We start from the raw sequence: 24,948 nt of genomic DNA, 5'->3' as shown, positions 1-24,948 counted from the left end.
ACCTCCCTCCTGTGCCAGCCAGCAGCTCAGTGCCTGACGATGCTCCAAGTTGCTTAATCCAGTCTTGGCTCACTTGCAACCTCTGTGCAGCTGATGCTGCCTGGCTGTGTGGTCCGGGGCCCTGCTGACCAAAGGAGGTGCTCTCCTGGCCTGCAGCACCACCCACAAGCTACCCAGACAAAAAAAAGGGGCACCCCCAGACTGCCTGTGCCCTGCACAGTGATGGGGTGGCAGAGCCCAGACTGTCCCCCACAGGCCAGGACACTGTACAGGTACAGGCCGGCATGACCCACAAAGGGTCTTGGCCAAGAAACAAGGCCAAATCTGGCAAAGCATAAACATATGGAGGAGATCTGGAGGGTGAGTGGTAGTCCAGACAAGAAGGCAGCCACCACCATCCATCCTCCTCCAGTGCATCCAGGTGACGGAGCAGGTGCAGGTAACGGGGGGCTGTCCTGGGAAGAGCCAATCGGGGAGGGGAGCTGGGGGTACGTGGCTCCGTGGGGGAAATAAAAGAGGCAGTGGAGGGTGGTGGGGTATGAGGCAGAGTTGGGGGTAAGTGTTTCCCTCCCCCTTTGGGGTACTGGGTGGTTTTTATCTATCCCACAATGAGGCTGCTGGCTAGGCCCTCCTGGCTCTTTGGGGCTATGCTGGGTCTGCTGCTTGGCTGGTGTCAGTGGGTGTGGTGGAGAAAGCTCCCCAAAAGAAGAGGCTTTTTGGGATGTGTGGCTCTGTTGGGGGAACAGAGGAGGGGAGGCTGGAGCAGCCCTTGAGGTCTGAGTGTTGGGATTAAGGCTATGGGGGATGTTGGATTGAGCCAAGAGGTGGCTCAGCCTGGTCCTTCTGGAAGCTGGAGGAGGTCTGCAGCTGGATGGATGGGATAAGAGCTACTGCTGCCTGGCCTTGGTTACTGGGACAGGAAACAGGGAGAGATAGGATGAAAAAAACCACCAAAACCTTGAACTTAAAGCGATGGTGTGAGGGAGCCCTTGGAGGCTGCTCTGAGCTGCAGGTGTTGGCTGTAAGCCTGGAGGGGAGGAGAGGAGGCACCATCTGTGTGGGATCAGCCCCTGAGTGTGTTGATGCACAGCCTGCATTTAGGGGTCCCATGATGGTGTCTGCTCTGAAAATATCTCCCTTAATGCTGGCTGGAAGCCTTGTTTTTCTGACAAAAGCTTTCTGAAGGCCAGTTCTTTGTTTATTTGTGTGTATATCTCTGGCTTTTACCAGGAGGTGCTTAGAAATTATTTTTACCTGTCCCTATTTCATGTTCACCTGGCAGTCTGTACTAATTCCTGGGTTTCCAGAACTCTTTTTTATCAACTGACCTTGGTCACTTCATGTCCCTGCACATGACCATGTGTCTTTCCTAGCTGGGGATGCTAGGAGGAAGCTAGGCTGGGCTCTGTGGTGGAGTGAGAGAGGCTTGGATGTGGTTGTATGTCCTTAAATCAGACCTTGAGCTGCTCCTTTTGGAGGCAAGAGGCCTTGCCAGGCTTGGGTTGTGCGTCAAAGGAAATGTAAAAGCCCAAGGATCCGGGCTGGAGGAAGTGGATGTTCCTGTGACCGTGGGGAGTCTGTGTCTTGTTTCCTCCTGGGACTGCAGCAGCAGCTGTAATTTCTGTAGCCTGATATTAAGTGGTAGTTTGTGCTTGTATTTAGTTCAGTGGCTCAGCTGAAGTGTGTGAGGATCCTACCAAGCCCTGCTTGGGGCAGGGGATCTCCAGTGTCTCCCTTGCTGGGAGTGTGAGGTGGAAATGAGTGGCCCAGGCTGCTGGTGGGAGTGGGGCGTCCCAGCCCCCTCAGTGGCTGGCAGGGGATGCTGCTGGGCAGCTGTGACCTGACGCCGCTCTGTCCTGACCCCCAAGAGCACACGAGGGTGTTCAGCACGTCTCTCAACTCTGCCAAGATGCCAGTCAGGAAGCACAGCCAGCACATGAAGTTGTTCAAGAACAAGGGCAAGGATGAAACTGTGAGTACCCACCTGCCTGTGCCAGCACTTCGGGATCCCAGCAGAGCCCACCGTTGGCAGAAGCTGATGGAGAGGCTTCTCAAGGTTCATGGTCCCAAATCTACCTGTGTTAGGGAGCAGGGGAATGGCTCTGGATCCTTTCAGCTGGGATGTTTGGGTGGCTTTTGGGATGTGGTGTGGGGCTGGCTGGGCTGCAAGGAGTGTGGTGGCACAGGCAAGGGGGTTGTGAGTTTTGGGTGGGTGGCTTTGGGAGGGAAATGGCTCAGCCCCAGCCTGCTGAGCTCTCCACAGCAGTTATCCCTGCGGAGTTGGAGCTGGTATGGGATGTCAGATGTGGGATCTGTCAGCTTGATTTAAGCCAGTAGAGGAGATGAAGGTTTGCCTTTCAGGTTCAGCAAATCAACTTTTAAAAACACCCACTGGTTGCTGGTTCATCCAGCAGCCCATGTCCTTGGGAGGCACGGAGGGAGAGGTTTCCTCTGTCCCATCTCCTACATTACCCTTCAGGCCTTAGTGAGGAGGTGCTGGCTCTGCACTCCTCCCGTGGGAAATGTGGGGCAGATGGTGGGGGATGAACTCCCTGGGAAATGGGGTGCTGCAGACGCGGGTGGGATGGTGCCCTTCTTCCCCCCAGACCCTGCGGAGGCAGAGGGTGGAGGTGAGCATTGAGCTGAGAAAGGCCAAGAAGGATGAGCAGATCCTGAAGCGCAGGAACATTTCCATTCATGTGAAGGAGGAGAATCCTTCTCTGGGACAAGATGGAGCATATGAGGTGAGTGTCAGTGCAGCTGGAATCATCCCCACCTTGGGCCACTACCAACTCCAGCTGGGGTGGCCTGGGTTAAGTAGTTGGTGCCATTCCTGATCTCCATGCCCAGTACTGGGGAGTGTTTCAGACTACCTGGTCTTTGTCTGTGCAATTTTTCTTGGTGATGTCCTGCTGGCCTCCCTTGATGGCAGGTAGAACAGGCTGGTGCTCTGGCTCGCTGGGAGCTGCTCCTGTCTGGCTTCCTGCACAGCCAGGGGTAATTACTGAGCTCGAAGGCCCATTATGGTGTCAGTGACTCTTTCAGTGCTTGATTACAAGCAGTAGTTGCCTTGAAGGCTTTTGTGGATTTTCTTCCTCTGCCTCATCTTGAAACTGTGTTGCATAAAGAATAGACACCTCTTAGATATGAAGTGGTGACTGAGTCGGGTCTAGACGGCTGATTGACTGCCGAGATTAAACCGGAGGGAGTCCCAGCTCCCCGTCTGACTCAGAATCATTCCTTGTGACACAGATTATTCAGCCGTCCTTGGAGGAGATCGTGGAAGCTGTGAATGGGGATGACACTGAGCTGCAGCTGCTCGCCACCCAGGCCACCAGGTATGCACCCAGCTGCTGGAGCTGTGCTGGGGCCTGGGGGCAAAAGGCTGCAAGTTCCTGTTTGAGGAGCTCTCTAGAGAGATGGCAAAGGGAGAAGGAGCCTGGTAACACAAACTGTCCATGGGAATCTCAGCTGGTGCCTGTTCTGTGCCCTGTGTGCTGTGCTTGGCTCACAGTCCTGTGTGAACCCAACCAGGGGGTTGGCTGTGCCTCTTCTTGCTGTGCCTGTGCTGTACCAGGGATCACGTTGGATCCCACAAGAAATTGAGTGCCAAATGTTTGGGCAGAATAAGGACGGGAGAGCCTGGCTCTGAAAAGGGTCAGAGCTGAGCAGGGGCTGTCCCTACAAGAGTTGGGGGCATGAAGGACCATAGAGTGCCTTCATCACCCACCTGGCAGAGGGGATGTCTCCTGAGGGTCCAGGAGAGGCTGCATCCCTGCTTGTGCTTCCTTGGCTGGCTCCAGCTATTGTACCAGTGATCTGGGACCAGCACCATCCCCAGTGAGTATGGCTGTGAGGATGTCCAGGCTTTACTTCCAGCGGACACCCTGCTGTTGCTTCATTATGTTTAGCTGACTCTTCCCTTTTTATGGCAGCCCTTCTGCTGAGGGTTTGTTGTGGTGGGATGCTGAACCATCAGTGCTTCCCCTGCAAGCCACAACCTTGTGTTTGGCCACAGGCCTATGGGCTGTGGTGGCACCATGCAGGGTTCCTCATGGCTGGCTGTGCTGTGTCCTCTCTTACAGGAAGCTGCTGTCCAGGCACAAGGACCCCCCCATCAATCAGATCATCGAGCTGGGGATCATCCCCAGGATGGTGGAATTCCTGGGCCGTGCTGACAACGCTGCCCTGCAGTTTGAGGCAGCCTGGGCACTGACCAACATTGCCTCTGGCACCTCAGAGCACACCAGGGCCGTGGTGGAGGGAGGGGCCATCCCAGCCTTCATCTCCCTGCTGTCCTCCCCACACATGCACATCAGCGAGCAGTCAGTGTGGGCCCTGGGTAACATTGCAGGTGAGGGGACCTGGAGGGGCATTTGGAGGTCCCTGACTGAGCCAGGGACTTGATGATCCTTGTGGGCCCCTTCCAACTTGGAATATTCTGTGATTTTGTTGGGGAGATAAAGCATTGGTGCTCCGGTCCCTGCAGCTTTGTCTCCAAGCTGCTGCCCCTATTGAACCCCATAACTCTTCATCCCCTTGGTGTGGCCTGGCAGCCTTTGAGATCCTATGTTGGCTCTGTAAGATGATTTTGGCCAAAGCCAAGGGCAAGACTCTGTTCTGCTGGGGTGGTTTAACCCACTAATGTCACCATAGAGAGAACAGAATGGGTCATGCCTGGTTGGCCTGCTGGCACTCCAGTCTGCCCAGTAAATCTTTCCCATCTGGAAATGCCTAGTGGTGTGTGGCTGGTGGGTCACCCAGCCCTGGCCCTGCAGGTCTGATTGCTGTTTGATGTTGACTGTCTTGTGACTCAAGCAGATGCAATGACTGACCCTTTTTATCTGCCCAGGCGATGGTCCTCTCTACAGGGATGCTCTTATTGCTCGCAATGCGGTTCCTCCCTTGCTGGCTCTGGTGTCACCTGCAACTCCAGTAAATAACCTTCACTTTCTTGACTTAACAGCTCTTAATCCCTTGGGTGATGGGTGAGTCCACTGGCTGCCTTGTGCACAACAAACTCTTTGTATAATTGAATGAGACCCTGCTCTAAACTGCTTTTGTGGCCCTGCCTATGCACAAGGCTGGGGATGCCAAGCAGGCACTCCAAGTCAATGGGATTTCTTCCATTCTTGGCTTTCTTACTCAGCTCTGACTATCTCAGGCTAGGAATAACGTGAAACTGGTGCAAGGCAGACTTGCATATGCATGTGGAAGGGCTGAACTTGCCCTTCAAGCTTCCTCCTGCTGCTTTGTGGTTTCTCTGCCCTTCTGCAATGGTTCCTGCCGCACTATTCTCTGTCCCTGGTGTGTGAGAACCTTCACAGGATAACATGGACTGAGAAACTCTTGGGGGCAGTGAGGATCTCACACCTGCTTTGTGTTTCAGGTTGGGTTCCTGAGGAACATCACCTGGACACTATCAAACCTGTGCAGGAACAAGAACCCCTGCCCTCCCTTGGATGCTGTGAAGAAGATTCTGCCAGTCCTTGTCTTCCTCCTGCAGCATGAGGACAAGGAAATCATCTCTGACTCCTGCTGGGCTGTTTCCTACCTGACTGATGGCTGCAATGATCGCATCCAAGTTGTGGTGGACACAGGGATTCTCCCAAGGCTTGTGGAGCTCATGGACAGCCCAGATATGAATGTTGTGGTAGGGGACAATTAGCAATCTCCACCCTCTGGTCCCGTAGTTAGAAATGTCTGAGAAGAGGGAAGGCACATGCCCTTGTTCTATGTGGCAGCTGTGGTGTGCTGTCCCCTCAGCCTGCAGAATTGACTGCCTGCTTGTCAAGCCACTGCTCTGTTCTGCTTGCTGTTGCTGGAGGCTGGATAGAGACTCTAAAGCTGCTTAGAGCAAATGGGGAATGATGGGGCTGTAAATAAACAGCCATCACCCACAATGCCCTCCTTGTGTGAAGGATCAAGCACTTAGTGAGGGATCTTGCTGGGCTTTCTGACATGTATCCCTCAAGGTAAGGACTTTCCTCATCTCCTCTAATCTCTGTCTAGACTCCAGCTCTCCGTGCCATCGGGAATGTGGTCACAGGCACGGACCAGCAGACCCAGGAAGCAATAGACGCTGGTGTCCTGACTGTCCTGCCCCGGCTGCTGAGGCACACGAAGCCAGTGATCCAGAAGGAAGCAGCGTGGACCCTCAGCAACATTGCAGCAGGGCCTTGCCAGCAGATCCAACAGATCATCACCTGTGGTTTATTGCCACCTTTGGTGGAGCTGCTCAACAAGGTAAGGGATGGCACTGTGCTCCTGTGGGAGGAATGTGGGGTTCAGGTGGCCTGGGATGGCTCATTAGTGAAGCACTCAGCCCCAGAGCCACCTGAGCAGGCTGTTTCAGAGCTGTTGAGATCCTTGGGACAGCCTGAGCATCCTGACTTGTCAGTAACCTGCATGGAGACACATCCTGGAGCTGCTCTTGGCAGCTCTGCCATGTGTCCATGCATCACCCAAAGGGCTGGGAAAGGGGTCAGCCCAAGCTGAGTGTAAGGGAGATGGTTATCATCACCTCACAGCGATCCTAGAGGGATACTAAAGCTTGGGAATGCCTTTGCTGTGCTGCTTTTCCAGGGTGACTTCAAGGCTCAGAAGGAGGGTGTGTGGGTAGTGGCCAACTTCATGACTGGAGGAACGGTGGATCAGGTGGTGGAACTCGTCCGTTCTGGGATCCTCAAACCTCTGCTCAACCTGCTCTTGGCCAAAGACAGCAAAACCATCCTGACTATCCTGGAGACCATTTCAAAGCTCTTCCTGGTGAGATCTGTTCATCCTGGATGCCATTTTTTAATCTCATCCTGATAAGATCTTATTTTTTGACTTCTTGCTCCCTAAGAGCAGCAAGGATTGAGCCAAATGCTCATACTGTGTGGTTAGAACAATGACTGTTGATTTTTGGAGTAAGAGAGACTTCATACTGTCTAAATTGTCCTTGGATACCCTTAGGTTGTCTAAAGGGCTTGGCAAGATTAAGTTCCCAAAGTGTTGCTCCTCATCCTCTGCTCACTGGTTTGGTTGGCAGTCCCCAGCAGGGACTGGTATTCCACAGGCACCCCAGTCATATCCCTGGCATTGGGTAGGGACCTAATAAATTCAGGGACTGTGATCCTTTGACTTGTAGATCAGGGTTGTAATTACAGTAAAGACCATCTCAGACCTGTTACTGATGGTTGTTTTCCTGCCTGATTTTCCAATGTTACAGGCAGCTGAGAAGCTGGGAGAGACAGAGAAGTTGTGTCTGCTGGTTGAAGAACTTGGTGGTCTGGAGAAAATTGAAGACTTGCAAAACCATGAGAATGATATGGTCTACAGAGCTGCCCTGGACATCATAGAGAAATACTTTTCTGGTGAGGTATGTGAACCCTTGCTGCTTCTCAGCTGAAAATATGAAGCTTTACGCACTGGAATGAAGCACAGAGTTTAAGGATACTGGAAGAGGTTTTTGGAGGAGACCTCCACATGACCAGAAGTCCTTGCAGCTTCTTTCAGCTGCTTTTAAAGGTCTGTGGAAGCTCCAAGTTGTCAGCCAAGGAGCTGCACAATAGACATGGATGCCTTGATAGCATCTTGCTGCTGGAATTTAAACTGGCATCAGCTGGAGCTACTGCAGTTACTGATATGAATACCAAATGTGGAGAAGTTTCCTCCTTCGGAGCTGAGCTGGCTTGTCACTATGAATGGCAGCCTCCTACTCAGCTGATAACAGTGCTCAGGTTGCATTTGGATTACTTGACCCTTCTCATGGTAAGGAATCTATGGAAAAAGAAGATGGGACACCAGCTAGGAGCTGCAAGAGTCCAATGACTGTCACAGATGTCATGTTCAGTCCTAGCCTTAGACTTGCAGATGGGAAAACATCAGGGAAGAGGCTTAGAGGTCTGGCAGACCTTGGAGCTGTGGCTCAGTTTGGGTGTGAGCTGCAGCAGGGGGCAAAGGTCTGGTTTAGTCCTTTGCCAGAGCAGGGTCTGTGGGGTGCAAGTGGGTGTGGAGGAAATTCTCCACACCAGCTCCTGCTGGAGGGGCTGGATGCCAGGAGAACATCTCCCTAAGCAGTCCTGGCTTGTTGCTGTTCCAAGCAGGCCATTTAATTTGAGTGAGTCCTACCACTGCAGCCACATTTTTTTTTTCCTCTTCTTCCTATGGTGTCTGAGCCCAAAGGCTTGGCTGCTTTTGTGTGTGGGCTGCAGGGACACTGCAGCTCTGGGGTGCTGCAAGGAGCAGGAACGCTTGGCCTGGTCTCCAGGGGTTCTGTGAGAGTCAAGCTGAGCTCAACAGCTGCATTTTGAAAACCAGACTAAAACAGAGCTGCTGTAAAAAGGTTAGGCATCATTCAAATGCAGACCCTGTGACTGATTGCTATCATTCTCCTCCTAGGAGAATACAGACCTGGAGCCCCAGACTGGCCAAGATGGGCTGTATGATTTCTCAGTGGAGAAGCAAGACTTCAACTTCTGAAGATGAAGCATGACACAGCTCTAAGCTGGTGGGTGGAGGTGCCTTGGAAGAGCTCAGACATCCAAACCATGAGGAGCAGAGATGCTGAGCCTTTTTACTTCTTAAACTTTTCAATAAATTGCACTTTTGGCTTTGTGCCTCTTGCCTTTAATTATTTTCCCCCTCCTTTAAGCTGCTCTTGCAAATGATAGGGCTTGGGTTTTTTTTTCCAATAGTATCTTAAGGCCTTGAAGGAATGTGTTGGAGCCCCTGGGCACATTTTCTGGGTAAAAACTTCCTTCTAAGTATATTAAACTGCTGGAGAGCAGCATCCTACCACCAAATCCATGTGCCGAAACTGCTAGGCTTGACTTGGAGTGGCTGAAAGAGCTCTGAAACTATTTGAGAAGTGTTTCACCCTTCTGCAGGCACCCTCACTGCTGTGGGAAAGGAGGTGCTTCCAGCAGAGAAGGAACTGAGCCAGGGGTAGGTGGGTCAGTGTCCTTGCTGTGTGTTACTTCACTTGGAAGCATTGGGGTGTGCATGTGGGAGCTGCTGAGTAAATGCTGGTCCCTTTGGAAAGAAAGTTGTTGGAGGCAGTGCAGGAGCAATGATTCATGTCTGCTGCAGCTTCCCTCTTGCCATCCATCGATCTGGCTCTGCTCTTTCATTCCAAGGACCTGTGTTTCAGGTTTCCATGGTGTGTCCCTGGCTCTTGTCCTTCTTCTCTCCAAGCCCTCCAACTGTGGTCTCCAGCAGAAGGTGAGGATGGAGTTGATTACATGGCACAAAGGTTTTTTGTGCTGTAGGTTTACAACAAGCTGCTGGCTACTGCTCCATCCTTGCAGTGTTGGTAATTCCCAGCAGACTCTTCTCCAACCCTTTGCTCCCCAGGTCTTGAAGCATCTCAAAAGCTTTGCTTAAGGCAGAGTGAGGGAGTGGCTTTCTCTCTCTGCTTTGGGGGGTTTGACTCTTCAAAATGACCCTGGGTGGGCTCAGGGCTTTGCTTCCACAGGTGCAGTGGGAGGTGGTGTGACAGGCAGCTTAATCTGAAGGGAAAATCATCTCTTCAGGAAGCAGAGACTCTTCCTCTGCCCTGGATCTGTTCATCAGAGGATTTATGCATTTTTTTCCTGCAGGCCACCCAGGGAACAGGGATTTGGTAGCATAGAAACTATGCTCTGGGAGGAGCTGTGCAGCCCCAGTTGTGGGTACCAGGGCTGAGTCTCATTTATTTATTATTAAAATGCTGGGATCTGATGAAATGCAAAGTGCTCCTTGCATCCAGGGCTGTGGACTTAAAAACACGATACAGCACTGCCTTAACGTGCACCTGAACCAGGGACTGGTGGAGTAACAGGGCTGGTGCTGGCTGGGCTCTGTGGGCCACATTTCCCTGGGTAAAACGAATCTGTTTCCTCAGAGTAAACAGAGCCACAGAGCTGGGCCCTGGGTTGCTGCCCTAATTTTGGGTTGTGGTTCTGTGTGGACCATCCCAGGTGCCTATTCCCAGGGCCAGGCAGGGCTGCCTCTTACAGCTGCTCTGATGAAAAAAGCAGGATAAAAACAGAAAGAGGAAATCTTTTTGATTCTTTTTCCTGCATGTGGTGGACATAAACCTGTGGTTGGTGGTGTTACACAGACCCAGGGGCCCAGAGCTGCTCCTTTCCATCCTTGTGTCTGTAACTTAAAATAAAATGTTGTCCTGAAGGCAGGGGCCAGGACACTGTGCCCCTCTCAAACAGAGGGTTGGGATGTGCCTGCTGTCTCCCTGGCAGCTGGAGAGCTGGGCCCAGTGCCTGAAGGATCACCAAGGCTGCTGTGTGGGTGTGTGAGCGACCTGCAGGCAGCTGCTTGCCTGGCCCAGGGGAGCTGCCCTCCCCTGCTCCCTGCCAGCCCCAGCTCTCCTGGCACAGGCACCAGCCACCATGGCACTTTTGGCTCCGGGGCATTGGAGGCATCCCCTTCTTCCAGTGGGATGGGATGGGGCACCAGTGAGGGTGAGATGCTGCTGTGCTTCCTCAGGGCAGCTCAACCTCCCTCCAGAGCTGCACAACAAAGCCATTTTTCTAATTAAAGCCTCCCCTGTCCTGGCCCCAGAAGAGCAGGTGGAGGATCATTCAGGCTGGAAAAGACCTCCAAGATCATCCACTGGCCTCTATCAGCCCACTAGCCCTTAAGTGCCACCTCTACTCCTTCTTTGAACACTCTCAGGAGTGGGGACTCCCTAGCTAGCCCTGTCAGTGCTTGACCACTCCTTCAGCAAAGAAATCGTTCCTAACATCCAAGTCTGGCACAATTTGGTGCTGTTTCCTTTGTGTTGTTACTTGGGAGAAGAGACCATTCCCCACCTGGCTGCACTCTCCTATCAGGGGGTTACAGAGTGAGAAGATGCTGCTCCATTTCTGGAGATGAAAAAGGCATTCCCACTGCCTGTAGTCGCCCGTTTGTCCCAAATTAACACCCCTTTACACCCCTGTGCTACCTACAATGCCACCTGCAGGCACCTCTGTGCTCCCTCCATGTCTCCCAGCATGTCCCCCCCCCATACACCCTCCATGCCACCGTGACAGCCCCTATTCACCCCTATGCCAACCCCAGGCACCCCATCGGCCCCATGCTACCCAGCATGTCCCCCCCGTTCCACCCCTGAGAACACCTACTCACCCCCTATTCGCCCCTTTTCCCCCCCAGACATCCCTAGCCACTCTTATTCCCCCCATTCCACCCCTATGCCCCCCTATACCACTTTCCAGGCATCCCCCTTCCCCCTTAGTCCCCCCATTCGCTCCTATTCCCCCATTCTCCCATCCCACCCCTATTCCCTAATTCCCCCTATTCCCCCCATTCGCTCCTATTCCCCCATCCCACCCCTATTCCCTAATTCCCCCTATTCCCCCCATTCGCTCCTATTCCCCCATCCCACCCCTATTCCCTAATTCCCCCTATTCCCCCCACCCTCTCCCCTCGCCAGGGGGCGCTCCCCCGAGCCCTCCTGGGCATGCGCCGCCCCGGCCCTTCCCTCCCCCGACCTTCTCCTCATGGCGTCCGGACGCGGCCACTCCGCTCTGCGCGCTGACGTCACCGCCCTCCGCCATGCGCGGGGGCGTGGCGGGGGCGCGGCCTCGGTTCTCCGCGGCCGGGCCGGGCCGGGCGGGCGCGTCGGCGGCTGAGGCGGCGGCTGAGGGGACAGAGGGCGCCGAGCCTGCGGCGGCCGCCGGAACGCGGGCCCGGGGATCCCCGGTATCGTGAGGAGCGGGCGGGCTCGCATGGCGGGGCTGAGCGAGGCCGCCGGTTGAGCTCGGCGCCGCCGCCGCCTCCTCCTTCTCCTCCTCCTCCAGGCGCGATGTCGAATCCCGGTACCCGCCGGAACGGATCCAGCATCAAGATCCGCCTCACAGGTAACGGGGCGGCGGCGGTACTGTGTGTGTGTGGCCGCACATCCACGGCTGGGCCCGGGGTCCCCTCCCCTCCCCTCCCCTCCCCTCCCCTGGCGCCTTCGCCCCCTCCCCGGCCTGGCTGTGAGGGGAGGGGCGGCCGGGCCCGAGCTCCCAGCGTTGCTTAACTTTTATCCACCGTTTTTCTGTTCCGCTTCCACCTCTGTGGCCCGACGGAGCCTCTTTGCGCTTTTGTTTATTTATATTTTTTCCCGCCCCTCCGGCGTGGGGTGCTTGAGCCCCCTTGGGGTGACATAAATTTGAGAAGAGCGGCGATTTGTCACTGTCTCCCCCTCGTTTTCCAGCAGGTCAGGGCACGCTGCACCTTCCTGGGGTCTTTCCTGCACCTTCCCCCATGGAGGGTGACACTCACCACCCATTCCAGCACCCTGACCCTTCATGGGGTCCTTTCTGCACGCTTCCCGATTGGGGGTCCCTGTTGATAACTCTCCCCTGCAGTCTGCCCATTTGTGGGGTCTCTTCTGCACCTTCCCAGTGTGTGGGGGTCCCTGTGACACCCCTTCCCCCCTCCCAGCCCCTTCCTGGGGTCTCTTCTGCACCTTCCCTGTCTGTGGGCATCCCTGTGACACCTTTCCCCCTTCCCAGCCCTTTCCCAGGGTTTCCTCTGTTCCCTCCCCCGTGGGGGTATCCCTGTGCCCCCGCCTTCCATCCCATCAGACCACCCTACCCCTTCATGGGGTCTCCTCTCCACCTTTCCCAGGAGGATTCCCAGGGCCACCTCTCCCACAGACTGGCTTTCTCTCAAAGCCTTTCATAATTTGCCTTACTTCACTTTAATTAACAACCCCCCTAACCTCCTGTGTGCCGAGGAGGATAACTCAGTTGCTAATGAGAAAATACCCATTTAGTTGCTTTTAGCTGGGGGTTTTTTTAGCGTGGTTTTTTGAAATTTTCTCTCCTTCTTCACAACTTGCTCTCATCTGGCACATCGTGGCATTCAACTCTGGAAGTTCCTTCCCCGTGCAGGAGGTGACACCCAGAGCTGTGTCTGTCCTGCCTCTGTGTGAGGCCTCTGGAGGGTTCATGGATGGATAAACCAATTTATGTTGGACCCTGAAAGATCTGGATTAAGTCTTTTGGAAGCTGCTCCGGTCAATGCCGAGCCTTCTTCTTTAACGGGAAGAGACGCAGTTTCTGCTTGTTGAGACTGCTGTGTGAATTATTAAAAAATAAGGTCCAATCCAGTCTTTCAAGGCAACAGGTGGATGCTTGAAGGTCACTGGGGCTGGAGCAGCCACAGTGCTGCTCTGGGTGACCGGAATTGATCCTTGGAGAGGGATCCTCTGTGTGTGGGTGCATAAAACATTGGCAAATAATGAGAAAACGGTGCTGGTTAAGCTGCAGTTACAGGTTAACTTGCTCCTGGCACAAAGCACACTCAGAGGCAGATCATCAAAAAATAAAACTCCTGGTGTTCTTTTAATCCTTTGATTCTGCACTGCTTGTGCTTCAGAAGACCAAAGTTTGTGAGGATAATGTAAATCTGAAAATCCTTTTCTTGGATGGGAGAAGGCTGGAAATATTTTTAGGTTGTATGAATTATGTTTGATCTGAAATGAGTTTTGTGGTGATGTATACCAAATGTCAGCTCAGTCCTTAATGTGGCTTATTTTTATGCAAGTCAGTCAATAAAAATGTGAGTTAAGTAACTTAGGCCATGGTCATAGCCCTTCTGAGCTGGAGGAGATCATTTAAATAACAGAGAGAAGCTGTTGGGTTTAATTTTAAAGGCTGAATGCTGCAGCAAAATGCTTTTTTACTTTTAGCATACACTAGTCTTCTCTCCGAGCTGGGAATGTTTCCTGGAAGAGACTGAAGTTTCAGTTTATTGAGCAACTTGGTAGATTTAGTTTTTATTACTCCCCATTTTTTAACTGTATTGAAGAAATCTCCTGCTTGCTCAAACACATCTTCTGTTTTTACAAGCAGGAAACCTGGGTGGTGTGACAAAAATTGCTGTATTTAATCAACAAATAAATTGCTCTGGGAGAGGTTTAGCTCCGGAATTGTTGGGCAATGCCAAGTTCTTGGCTTGGCTGGGACTGGGGTGCTGACTTACCTGTTTCAAATAGCTGCAGCCAGCCTGGCTGTTGTTTTCTCATCTCTTTGGCTACTGGGAGATTTGAGCACATTTAAATCAAGACAGAGGACCTCATTTGTTATAATTTACTACCTGCATTGTGTTTCCTGTGATTAGGCACCATTTAAGTTTTGCAGTACTGAAAATAGCAGTCTAAATACCACTTAGGCTGAGGATGCCTGTGAGCATCACTGGGTGAATGGGAAGGGAAGAGTGGTTGAATCTCTTGTGATTTTTTAAAAGACATAATTTTTTTCCTCATCTGTTGGAAAGGTATTTGTGTTAACAGAGTGTCAGGGTTACTTATGTGAATATATGTAAAAGTTCTTGATCTTCTCATGATTACCAGAAGTGATCTCCCAGCCTATACAGAATGATGTCAGTCCTAGCCTGATGCAAATTGTAATGAAGTAAAATGGCAAATAATGTATCCTGTGCAGAAATACTAAAAACTTCAATATAACAGTGAGTTGCATGACAGGTTAAAATGACTTTGTGGCCTGTGGATCTCAAATATGCTAATTTCCTGTCATATCTCAGTTTCTCCTCTTATTTCCACTAAAACCTTCACCCCATCTGGTGATGCGAGAGCCAGAGATACTCTGGCCTCTGGCCTTGTCTCTTGCCCCTTGGAACAGTTCTAGGCAAAGTAAGAGAAAACTTCCTGTTAAATCTGTGGTCTCTTCCTATCTGTGTTGTCATCAGGGCAGCACAGCAGTGGCGGAATTGCCAACACAAGGATGGAAAAATAAAGTGATCCTGTGAGTGCATGTCCTTGCCAAATATGCTCGGGGTCTGCTGGGTCAAGGAGGAACACGATCCACAGGCCAGGAGACCTTCACGGAGCACGTGTCCCTTTTTTACCCATGTGCTTCTCTGAAACCTTTATTTGCTGCTGCTCCCTGGGGAAGTTCCAAAGGGTTCATCATCTCCAAGGCTTACACATGCCTTGCTCACACTTGTATCACCCACAAGTGCTGGTGAAAACTGCAGTCTCATTGTGCTGGGTATCGGAGACACCCTGTTCCAGGTAGCTTGTAGGCAAAGGTTGCAGATGGAACTGGAAAGGCCGTGAAGAAATGGACTAAACATGGAACTTTTCTACCAAAAAAAGCTGCAAGTTGGGTTCTGGTTTCATTGGTTCTGGCTTTTTCAGCAGAGGTGTTAAAAGCTGGCTGGCTTCTGGGGCAATCATGGAACTGAGGAAAGTTAAACTTTATGGATCACTTCCTAGCTGGAGCAGGAAGGGGGAGGATCTCACGTCCATGGTCAGATGGCCGTGTTGAGGACTGATGGCAAAACAGTTTCTTTAGCAGAGAAGCCAGAGCTGGTGTAACAGGAGGATCCAAATAATCTTCTCCAAACACCTCCTTTTGCTGTGGTTCAGAGTCCTCAAATCCTCCTTGGAAAACCTGGCCTGGGAAGGTGCTGGGCTGCTTGTGGTGGCAGTTTTGGAAAGTGGATGGAAGTGAGAATCCTCCCAGGTGTGAGGAGTAAGAAAGTGTGGTGTTAAAAGCATCGGGGAAGAGTGAGGAAGACGATGATGAAGCAGGTGGTTGCTGTGAGGTGAGGGAAGAGCCAGAGGGGATTTGTAGGTGACGAATTTGATTCCTGTAGGGAAGGTGGCTGTGCTTAGCAGTGGCAAAGAAAGGGGAAGAGGGAAGAAGTGATAAAGACCAGTATCCTGCATAGACTTGCAGCTCAGTGTAGTCAGCCAGTTTAGGGAAGCCCCAGCCACGAAGCCTGGCCACTTGGTAGCCGGTAAGTGGGTGGCTTTGGGACTTCCTGCGTTTGTAATTTAAAGAATCCATAAAAGAATACAGTGACTTCAAGTAGAAGATAAAATGTTGTGTTGTCATTAGAGCAATGTTCACTTAGGATTGTTACAAAGGCACAGACTAAAGCATGTCCCAAATGTCAGGATGTTTTGCTTCCCTTTCATGAGTAATGTATCGATCAGTGCAGCAGAGTTAACTGACTGATCAATAGCAACACTAATATTGGTGACCTGGACACTTTCCTGTCCCATGTTCAGGAACAATGAATCTGTGTAGGGATCTCTCAATCAGACATGGTAAATACATCATGGGCTGGCTATAGCTTTGTGGTTGGGCATCAGGACCACCAGTTCCAGGTGAAGAGTGCTGGGGCAGGAAGGCAGGAAGAGCTGGCTGCTCATCCCAGCCCCCCTTGCAGTTGGTATTTAATATTTGAGCCAGCTTTGTGCCATGGGGGACATGGTGGGAAGCAGCAGTTGGGTAGCTCCAAATTTATTTAGTGTGGTAGTCTGGGAGTGTGTCGAAATCCGTGTCTCGTTATTTTCTTCTCGTAAGGATTTTCTCTTCTCCACGTCTGCTGGGAGCAGAGGCCCGACTGTGATTGGAGCGCGGGGCTGGAGCTCAGCGTGGAGCTTGGCCACAGATTTCCTGTGTGATGCTGAGCGAGGCACTTAATCTCCCTCTGCCTCACATCCCCATTTGCCTTGGGAAGCAGCAGCGTTTTCTTGAAGGCAAATTTGTGTCTGTTCGGAGCCCTATGGATCGGGATGGCAAAGAGGCTCAGGGCATGTAACTCTGGGGACATTAAAAAAAAATAAAATCTTGCTTTCACAGGAGGAAGTGGAGAGCACAGCCTTTGCAGTTGGCCAGCTGACATTTTTGGGCTGCCAGAGTGGGAATCCAAAGAGCAGCCTTTTCCTCTGGGCAGGCTATGGGGACCAAGTCTCCTTTTTTGCTTCTCCCAGTAAGTCAAAGCTGTGCCAGCACCATTGTCCTGGTGGAAGTAAATTAAATCACCAAAACGAGTTTGTTTGAATATCCCCCTCAGGCGAGGAAAGTAGAAACAATAACTACTTTATTCCTGACTTGAAACTTTCTTTTGTCAAATTGAATGTCTTCATATAAAGAAATGCAATTTGGCATGTGGTTGTGCAGTTCATGATTTCTTTTTTATTCCATACTGCCCACCAGTCTGAGAACAGTTTTCTCATCCATTTCTTGAAACAGCTTTATAATATTTCTAAAATTTTGTAGCATCATCCTTTCTGTGTGTGTTTCACAATTAATCATCAATTTCTGGGAAATACAAGCAGTGTGGAATTTCTCAGTGAGGAAGTTATTCTTACACCGTGATTTTCTGTGTGCTGGGTAGAGGAACTTTACTGACGGCAGCCCCAAGGCTGCTAAAATTGCCACTGTAAGTAAAGATCAGTGAGCCCCTTCAGTTTCTGAGCTGGCTGGAGGTTTGCTTGATGGATTCACAGAATGGAGAAGTACATCATGGAGGTACCATCCATGTGTGTGGTTTTTGGAGGTTTACCTGGATTGCTGCCCACCTTGAAGCCAGTCCAGTTGCCACGCTTGGAGCTGGATCAGTCTGGTTGGATTACTTGCTGCTATTTATGGTTCTTGAGTCAGCTACTCACTGCCATCCGTGTTGGTTTGGGCTGTCTTGGTGGAGGCAGTGGGATAGAGCCGAGTGGTTTGGACAAGTTGTGGTTAAATCAGTTGGCTGGGTGTGAAGTTTAGGTCTGTACCCAGCAGAGCAATTCATGTAAGACTTGAGTAAAGAGAAAAATTAAAAAAAAAAAAGGCTGGAAGAGATGTTCCATCTGCCATCTTTTTCCCTAAGTTCGGAATGGAATCTTTTTTGTTGTTACGTTTTTCTGTTATTATATAGTCAAAGTATTGCTATGAGAAGAACTTAAGTCTGGAATATCACTGAAAGTTTTGATATTTTTCATGTTTTTCATGGAAGCAGATGCTGATTTATTCTTCCAGAGTGAAATAAACTGTTGCTGCAAATGGTTTTTTCTTTCCTGTACCGACAGCTGTTGGGGCAGAAAGGAGTCAATGCGATCTTGAGTCTCGAGGTTGACAACCGTTGTGTTGTGGATCCGCTCAGCTTTTGGGGAATGTCTTCACTGAGGTCTTACTATGGTCCTTCATGCTTTGCCATCCCAGGATACCTTTGTGAGGACAGCACCATGGTTGATCCACATCCAGCTGTTTTCACCTTTAGATCATTTCACATTCTCTACCATGTCTGCTGGCAAACCTGCAGTTAAGCATGCAGGTAGTTGACATGGAACGCTTGTATTATGGCTGGTGGTGAGGAAGCTGCTGCTCTCACATCGTGATGTTCCAGGTGCTTACAAATGAGTTCCTGCAACACTGCTGCAATAACTCAAGATGTTATCTCCTTCCTGGTCTGCTGACCCTCATTGCCAAAAATTTGTCACCTGCCATGAGAAAGCTGGCAGAAGAAAACCTGTGCTTGCACTTCAGGTGCTTCAGTGCAAATTCAGCTTCACTGTGTAAGTCTACCTCTAGGATTTAGACTAAGGTGCTGAACATTGAAAAGCTCAGGTATGTGCATGTCATTTTTTGGGAGAGAAAATCAGAAGAGACATTAGTGATTTCTTAAATGGCGCAGCAAGTGTGTATATCACAATTTAAAATTATTTATATAAGTATTAATGTAATAAAAGAAGAGAGCTGCGTGTATCTTTGCTAAGTGAGTCAGTACGTCCATTAGCATTAAGGTGCTACATGTTTTTAAACTTTGTTTCACATATGTTTAAGGGGAAATTCAGTAATTTGTGAGAGGGGATCCCTGGGGATAGTTTACAGTTTTCCATGTCTGGGAAAGTCATAAAATATAATAGGAGAACACAGCAGAAATGATGAAACTTTTTCTTTGTCATACTCTCTTGTGAACTGTCAGCTACGTGGTGAATATTTGGGGGTATAAGATGATAAATCTGATGATGCTCTAGTTGAATTGGCAGAGTAAGCATCCATGCTGTTTCAGAAAGAATCTCTCCACAGGGCTCTAATAGCTTGATGCCTTCCTCTTCAGTAAGTCATTTTTGTCAAGTTAAAGGCCAAAATTCTAACTGGCTTGTTGTCAAGGACACTAAGCACAGCAGGCAAAAATCCCCAAGGCTACCCAATTCCCAGCATCGATAGATAAAGCTGGCAGAGCCTGCTTTACTCGTCTTCCCCTCCCCTGGAAAAATCCTCTTCCCTGGGTTTTTTTTTGGAGGATATGGGCACTATTCCGCATACTAATACAATTTAACAGAAAGTATTTAAATGGAAGGTTTGTTCGTCTGTTTGTGTGTAAAACAATCCATTATTGTTTGGGAGTAATGGAAGAATAATGCACAATCCTGCAGTGAGCTCGCAGTGCTGCAGGCAGCTGTTCCAGCTGTGCTCACCTCGCCACAGCCGAAGGGAATTGTCCTTGGCACAGCAGCGGCTCCGGCAGCGCGGCCTGGTGAGCACCGGCCCTGCGCCTTGGCTGTTGTGTGATGGAGCAGTTCAAATGGGTTAAGCTCATAATCCTAAACTGTAAGAAACGATGGAAAATCCTGTGGAACTGGATGTTTGTAACAGCTTCCCATTTTACCCTTGGGGTCCTGATTCCTGAGGCTGTACAGCAGTTTAGGAATGAAGGGCAGTGTTAAACCACACTATCGACTTCAAGGATTATTGACCACTACACTGCCTGTTGTACTCCAGGAGTGCTGAGTGTCCCTGAATGTCCTCACTAATGTTCAGTTTTACCCATGGCTGGTTTTTTTGAATGGTGGATGTTTCTTTCCCAACCCGTTATGAAGAAGCTCTGCTGAAGAAAATGAAATTTATTTCTTTTTCTTTCATAGGTAACCTGGTATTATCCTTCTCTTGCAGGAGTTTTTGCTTTCATAGGTAACCAGTAGCAGAAAAACAAGTATTTTTTGATAGGATTCAGTCTTTTTTCCTCAAGCTGATGAGACCTTTCTAGAAAGTTTTCATTATTTGGAGTAAAATGGTATTTTTGGATGAGTGAATTAGGAAAAATAGCATTTTCTTTGACCTTTTAATATGTTCACAGTTTTATTTTCCTTAAATATCTGCCCATTTCCTCTAATAATTAGGCTAAAATAATATGGTTATGTATTTATCAGTTTAAAGTTTCCATATCTTGTTTATGTCACAAAATAGCAAATTTAATTTGCGTGTGTTAAATTCTAGGCTTCTAAGTTGTCTCCCTGATATTTCCAGGACAATATTAAAAGCTCTCCTTTGTATTTTTCTCCTGAAAATAGAGGTTAAAACTCTGAAGATAGTTGCCTTTCTTATTTATACTGGAAAATAATTTATTTATTTTGGCAACTCCTCACATCAGTCCAGACTTTCTTTTTTAACGGCCCTGACTTTTCTTCGTCACTTGCCAGATTTGGTCTGTGTTGCACCCCCAAAGCCAACCGGACATTACAGCAGAACGTTCAATCCCAGTGGTCAGTGTTTTCACATTCTTTAGTACATGGGGTGTATGACCTGAAAAGTTTATTGGAAAGGAAACATCTTTAAAAATACATGTGTTCTGTTTTCCTGAAGAGCAAAAGGGAAAAAAACCCCAAAAGCTCCAGACTGAAAATGACCTGAGTGTATGGATTGTATTTTTGCTTTAACATAATTTTTTGACTGCACAAGTGCAGAATTTAGAAAAATGAGGAATTTCAATTTGATTCAGACTTGCAGTGATTGATGCACTTTCCAGGGAATCCTTGTTCTTCATCCTTGCAGCTGATGTGTTTTGGTTCCTTTCCCATGTGCAGACATTTTTATAAGCATGTGGGAACTTCACTTTAACTCAGATTTAAAATGTCATATTTTACAGGTGTAAGTCTAATTAGCAGATACCTCATTGTTGAAAGGCTTCTTTAATGTTAACAGCAAGAGAATCTGTTACATTTGGTAAACTTTGGGTTTGCAGTTGAGTGGGTGAGCGTAAGCTAAAGGTCTGATGTCAGCCTTTGAAAGAGAAATTGGGTACATTTTCTGGGCTCTTGAAATGATACTTACTTCAGTGCTTTATATTCCAGGGAATTCCGAGCAGTGTCTCTTGTAGCTCTTTCTTAAAAACATCTGCAGACAGGTAATGGCCACATTAAGTACTGCAGTGGGCATGTTCATATCTCATGTGTCTGTAAATACCCTACTGAGCAGATCAGAAAGAGCAGAAATGGCTTGGTGAAAAATAAAATAATGCCTGAAATGTTGTGGCTTTTGGAATTGGCAGGGAATTGCTGTGTATCTAATTTTTCATCTCCCAGCTATCCCTTTCGTAAAGCGTTTTTATGCTGTGATTGGCTGATGCGTTTAACCCACCCCTGAAATTGTTTTTAACCAGAGTGAAAATACTTCTGCTGAGGACCCCGTTGCACAGATGAGTGGCGAAATAAGGTGAGATGAGGTTAAAAGGCAGAAGTGAAGTTAGGGAAGCCAGTAAGTGCCAGAGAGCGGTTCAGCTGTGAAACTCAGCATGGTCCATCAGCCTCTGAATGTTCTGGAGTCAGAGAAGGGCTTCAGTGCTGAACTCAGGCTTTAATGACTTTATACAACTTGGTAATTGTGTGATATAACCAAGTTCTGTGATGTAACCACACTTGGATTTAAATCTCTGCCTCTGCATCTTTTCCCAGAGATCTCGTCATTCATTCAATAATTCAACATTAAATTTGCCTCTGGAAAAGCCCAGGCTGTAGGAATAAGTGTCTGGCTCTTTGTAAGAGTGACTTCTGCATATTGGGCAATAATTAACTAAAAATAGTATGCTATGTGTACAGCTAATGTGCCATAATAGGAACACCTACATCTTTTATTCCTTCTTTCCAAGGATTTTAGGGAATTTAATGTTAATAGACTTCTTTCAAGACGTATTAATTAATGTGTCTGTGCTCATTTATCGAGCTGTATCTGAGACAGCCAGGCAGCCCGATACTGGCCTGTAACCCCTGGATCTGCTGAGAGTAATGGAATCAGCTCCAATAATTGTGCTGTCACCAGTCCTGGAAGGAGATCTAGAGGGAGATTTTGGCAAACAGAAGAAACATGTAAATAGGTGCTTTTCTGGTTTGTGTTCTCTAGTTTCAAATTAAATACCTCCTTGGAGTTCCAGGTCTGTCTGGTAACAGGATAAATAACACTTCGCTATAACCCAGCAGCTTGGCTTGGACTGCCAGTCACAGTCATTTCTTTTATAATTTTTTTATTTGTGCAATTACAGAAGTAATTTGACTTGTTACAAATAATGTTTTGATAAGCTTCAATAGAAATTAGCAAACCAGCCATCAAATGGGATTTATAAAAAGTTGCTTGGGAAAATGTGTTGTAAGTAGTCTGCAATTCAAGGCATTTCCTTTGCAGGATGCTTATCAAGTCTGCATGTGCTACTTCCAAATTGAACTAGAACGTAGATGAGAGCTATTTTTGATAGAAAGGGGGGAGCAAAAAGAAAATAAAGCCCAGTTGGAAAGTAGTAACAGGTTTTTTTCTCATTGCCTTAGGATGTAAATCCTACAAGTGTGCAGAAAGAAAACAGACTTTGAAACAGCCGAAGAAAACAGATTTATCTGTGATGTTTGAGATGATGCTGGTAGTGTAAACGTGATTGAAATAGTCATTGTAGGAGTGGTGAGTAAATATACCAGAAGCTTTTGGATAAACTGACTTCTCTTTGCTGCTCCATATGCCAAGTAAAGGCAAAATGTCCTGCTTGTTTCTGGGATGTTCCTTCCCCAGGGAGGCTGTATCAGGAGGAGCAGCCACCAGTTTTAAGGATTGTCATGTTCCCAGATGCCGATTTAGAGCTCTTCTTTTATACTCTGGATGTGGTTGCTGGCCTCCTCTGGGCTGTTGGAATTAAGATGTTGCAAGACGGAGGGGGAAATGATCCAGCAAATACTTCAGTGAGGATTTCTTCTAGATTAATTTTTTAGCCTTTTGGTGTTTCACAAATCAGCAGTGAAACCTGGAATGTGGAAGCTGTCTACACATTTCAGGACAAAGTGCTGCCTTATTTGACCATCAGGCTAATGGATAAACTTGTGGGACAAGCTTAATCTTTTTTTCCAGACTGAAAAATTACCAGGCTGAAAAGGGATCTCACTGTCATTCTCCTCTAACTAATTTTTGGCTTTTCATCTGACTTCAGTCAAATTTGATAAAGGCAGAGACATTAAGCATACCAGGGCTCAAGACTCATGGAGATGAGGAGGTTGAGAGAGCAAATCCACCCTCCCTTGGTCTGGCAGAGTGGTCCTGGTCCCAGCCGTGTGTGCAGGAGATGTGGAAGGAGAAACCTGGGAAAGTGAGAGAGGCGCTCTGAGGTAGGAAGGGGAGGGACATATATGAATTAAGTCCCACACACCTATAGGTAAACCAAAATTCATGAACTAGTGAGAGTGTTTGGGGGTTTTGTTGGGTTTTTTTTTTTCCTCCCCAGAATTTAACAACATTCTCTGAGGCAAACATCCAGATGACTTTATCAAGCACCTGTAATAACACTCCCTATATGTTTGTTTGGATTTAAGGGTTTTGTTTTGCCTTTTCACCCAGCTGAAATTGTGCCTTAATTCCTGACACAAAGCTTCAGCTGCGCCCTGCAAGCACATCGCTTCTAGCACCAGCCACTGCATCAACCTCCTACTGGCATTTTTTAATTAAAAGAACAGCACTATCACTTCAAATTAGTGCCACATAGCTTATTGGAGTAAGGAGTGAAATGGTGTTTAAAGGTTCTTCTCTCGTGAAAATTTTTTATTAAAATTTGCTCTCTTTTGCGTTTATCAGTAGTTTGTCATTCAGCGCTTGGACAGTATCTGATTCTGAGGTGTGTGAGTCCTCTCAGTGATATGAATGCAAATAAAAGGCTGGCTTTTAATATCTCGACTATTTGATAAACAAGAAGCACTTTCTTCATAAAAACAAAGCAACCAACATTATGTTATTTTATGATTCCCACAAAGCAAGTGTCAGCCTGTTTTTCAAGTGCATTCCCTGTGTGGAGATGGTAGTGAAGAAACAGATATTTCTGAGAGCTTCGGTGCCATGAACTGTGAAGAGCTGTTTTTGTAATCCTGTTCAGTGAAATTGTTAGGCCTCCGTTATACTAAATTACTGTTAGAGCAAGGAATATGTCCAGGGGGAGGTAGCCCTAGTGAGAATTTTCCTCATACAGCATTTCATTTTGTCTGGAATATTAGCACTGTTAACCATCCATGCGAAATGTAATGTATTCAATCTATTTAATCAATTTAAAGTGGAAAGCAAACGTCTTAGGCTTTGAGTGAACCAGCTGTCCTCATGTATTGGGTTTTTTAGATATTAAATTCTGGGCTTTGGATGTGCTAATATAGTAGTTTGATAAAGAACTTTTTGTTTAAGAGAACTTTCTTCATATTTCTTTTTGCAGGATCCTGCGACTGACTGGTGTCACTTGCATAAAATCCTGTGTCTGAATATGCATTAAGATTGTATAGGAAGAGGCATCGTATTTTTTCCTTCAAGCTCCAGTTTATTTATGTAATACCTTTGATCAAGGTATCTCAGAGCAATAGTGGGATTGTAATTTATTGATGTAATGGACCCTGACATTTTGTACAAGGAAAATAGCAAACAGGTGCTGTTGACAGGCAAAGTGATGAATGTATAATGTTGAGAAAATTGTGACCAAACGTCCTGGTCGGAATAATGCACTAAAACATTTTCACCCAGATCCCAGTCTTTGTGACTGCGGATTCACTTGGGATTTGAAAGGGAGGTTCCTTTAGTGAGTAGCTTGCAAGTTGTTAAAAATTGCCCATGGGAGGAAGGTCCACATATATTGTTGTTAAGCCACTGTTGAGAAACTGATTTTGCAATGAAAATGTTTATTTGTTTTGAAAGAAAAATCTGTGCTAGAATGCTATGCATGCTCTACTTATCTGTTTTCATTCTAAACTCTATTTTTATTTTGCTCTCTGCAGCCAGTCTGCAACTAAAACATTCCTAGCATCCTTTGGCTGGGGATTCAGTCAAGGACTTTTTTGTCCTGGTTTCAAGAAGATGATTTGAGTCTTTCTTGAAGCTTCTCCAAAGGAAATTTCCTTCTGTAGTGGATAAGGTGACAACGAGGGAAGTCACTGCTTATGGT

The 24,948-nt window shown here is 48.1% G+C and overlaps 2 protein-coding genes across 5 annotated transcripts in view; both read left to right on the top strand.

Moving 5' to 3' along the window:
• Positions 1–1,016: 1,016 nt before the first annotated feature.
• KPNA7 (karyopherin subunit alpha 7) lies at positions 1,017–8,597 on the top strand. The gene is made up of 10 exons (XM_032126405.1): positions 1,017–1,972; positions 2,607–2,744; positions 3,253–3,338; positions 4,086–4,354; positions 4,853–4,935; positions 5,390–5,653; positions 6,013–6,246; positions 6,586–6,768; positions 7,214–7,363; positions 8,386–8,597. The coding sequence occupies exons 1-10, from the start codon at positions 1,820–1,822 to the stop codon at positions 8,464–8,466; spliced, it is 1,641 nt and encodes a 546-aa protein (XP_031982296.1). The 5' UTR covers positions 1,017–1,819; the 3' UTR covers positions 8,467–8,597.
• Positions 8,598–11,596: 2,999 nt separating this feature from the next.
• Positions 11,597–24,948, top strand: part of SMURF1 (SMAD specific E3 ubiquitin protein ligase 1) — a 42,493-nt gene continuing 29,141 nt past the window's right edge. For all 4 annotated transcript variants that reach the window (XM_032126011.1, XM_032126010.1, XM_032126009.1 and 1 more), the window contains exon 1: positions 11,597–11,846. In XM_032126011.1, coding sequence (XP_031981902.1) covers positions 11,792–11,846 — 55 coding nt within the window. In that variant the 5' untranslated portion in view covers positions 11,597–11,791. The remainder of the gene's footprint in view (positions 11,847–24,948) is intronic.

The sequence above is a fragment of the Corvus moneduloides genome, chromosome 16 (genome assembly GCF_009650955.1).
Source record: "Corvus moneduloides isolate bCorMon1 chromosome 16, bCorMon1.pri, whole genome shotgun sequence".
Classification (NCBI taxonomy): domain Eukaryota; kingdom Metazoa; phylum Chordata; class Aves; order Passeriformes; family Corvidae; genus Corvus; species Corvus moneduloides.
This window is presented reverse-complemented; position numbering and strand designations above follow the sequence as displayed.

What these genes read in the sequence shown, in the direction of transcription:
- KPNA7 (XM_032126405.1), top strand. Translation starts at nt 1,820, where the DNA reads ATGCTGCTGGGCAGCTGTGACCTGACGCCGCTCTGTCCTGACCCCCAA. An exon ending in ACAAGGGCAAGGATGAAACT is followed by an intron (nt 1,973 to 2,606) that starts GTGAGTACCCAC and finishes TCTTCCCCCCAG; the next exon opens with ACCCTGCGGAGGCAGAGGGT. An exon ending in TGGTGTCACCTGCAACTCCA is followed by an intron (nt 4,936 to 5,389) that starts GTAAATAACCTT and finishes TTTGTGTTTCAG; the next exon opens with GTTGGGTTCCTGAGGAACAT.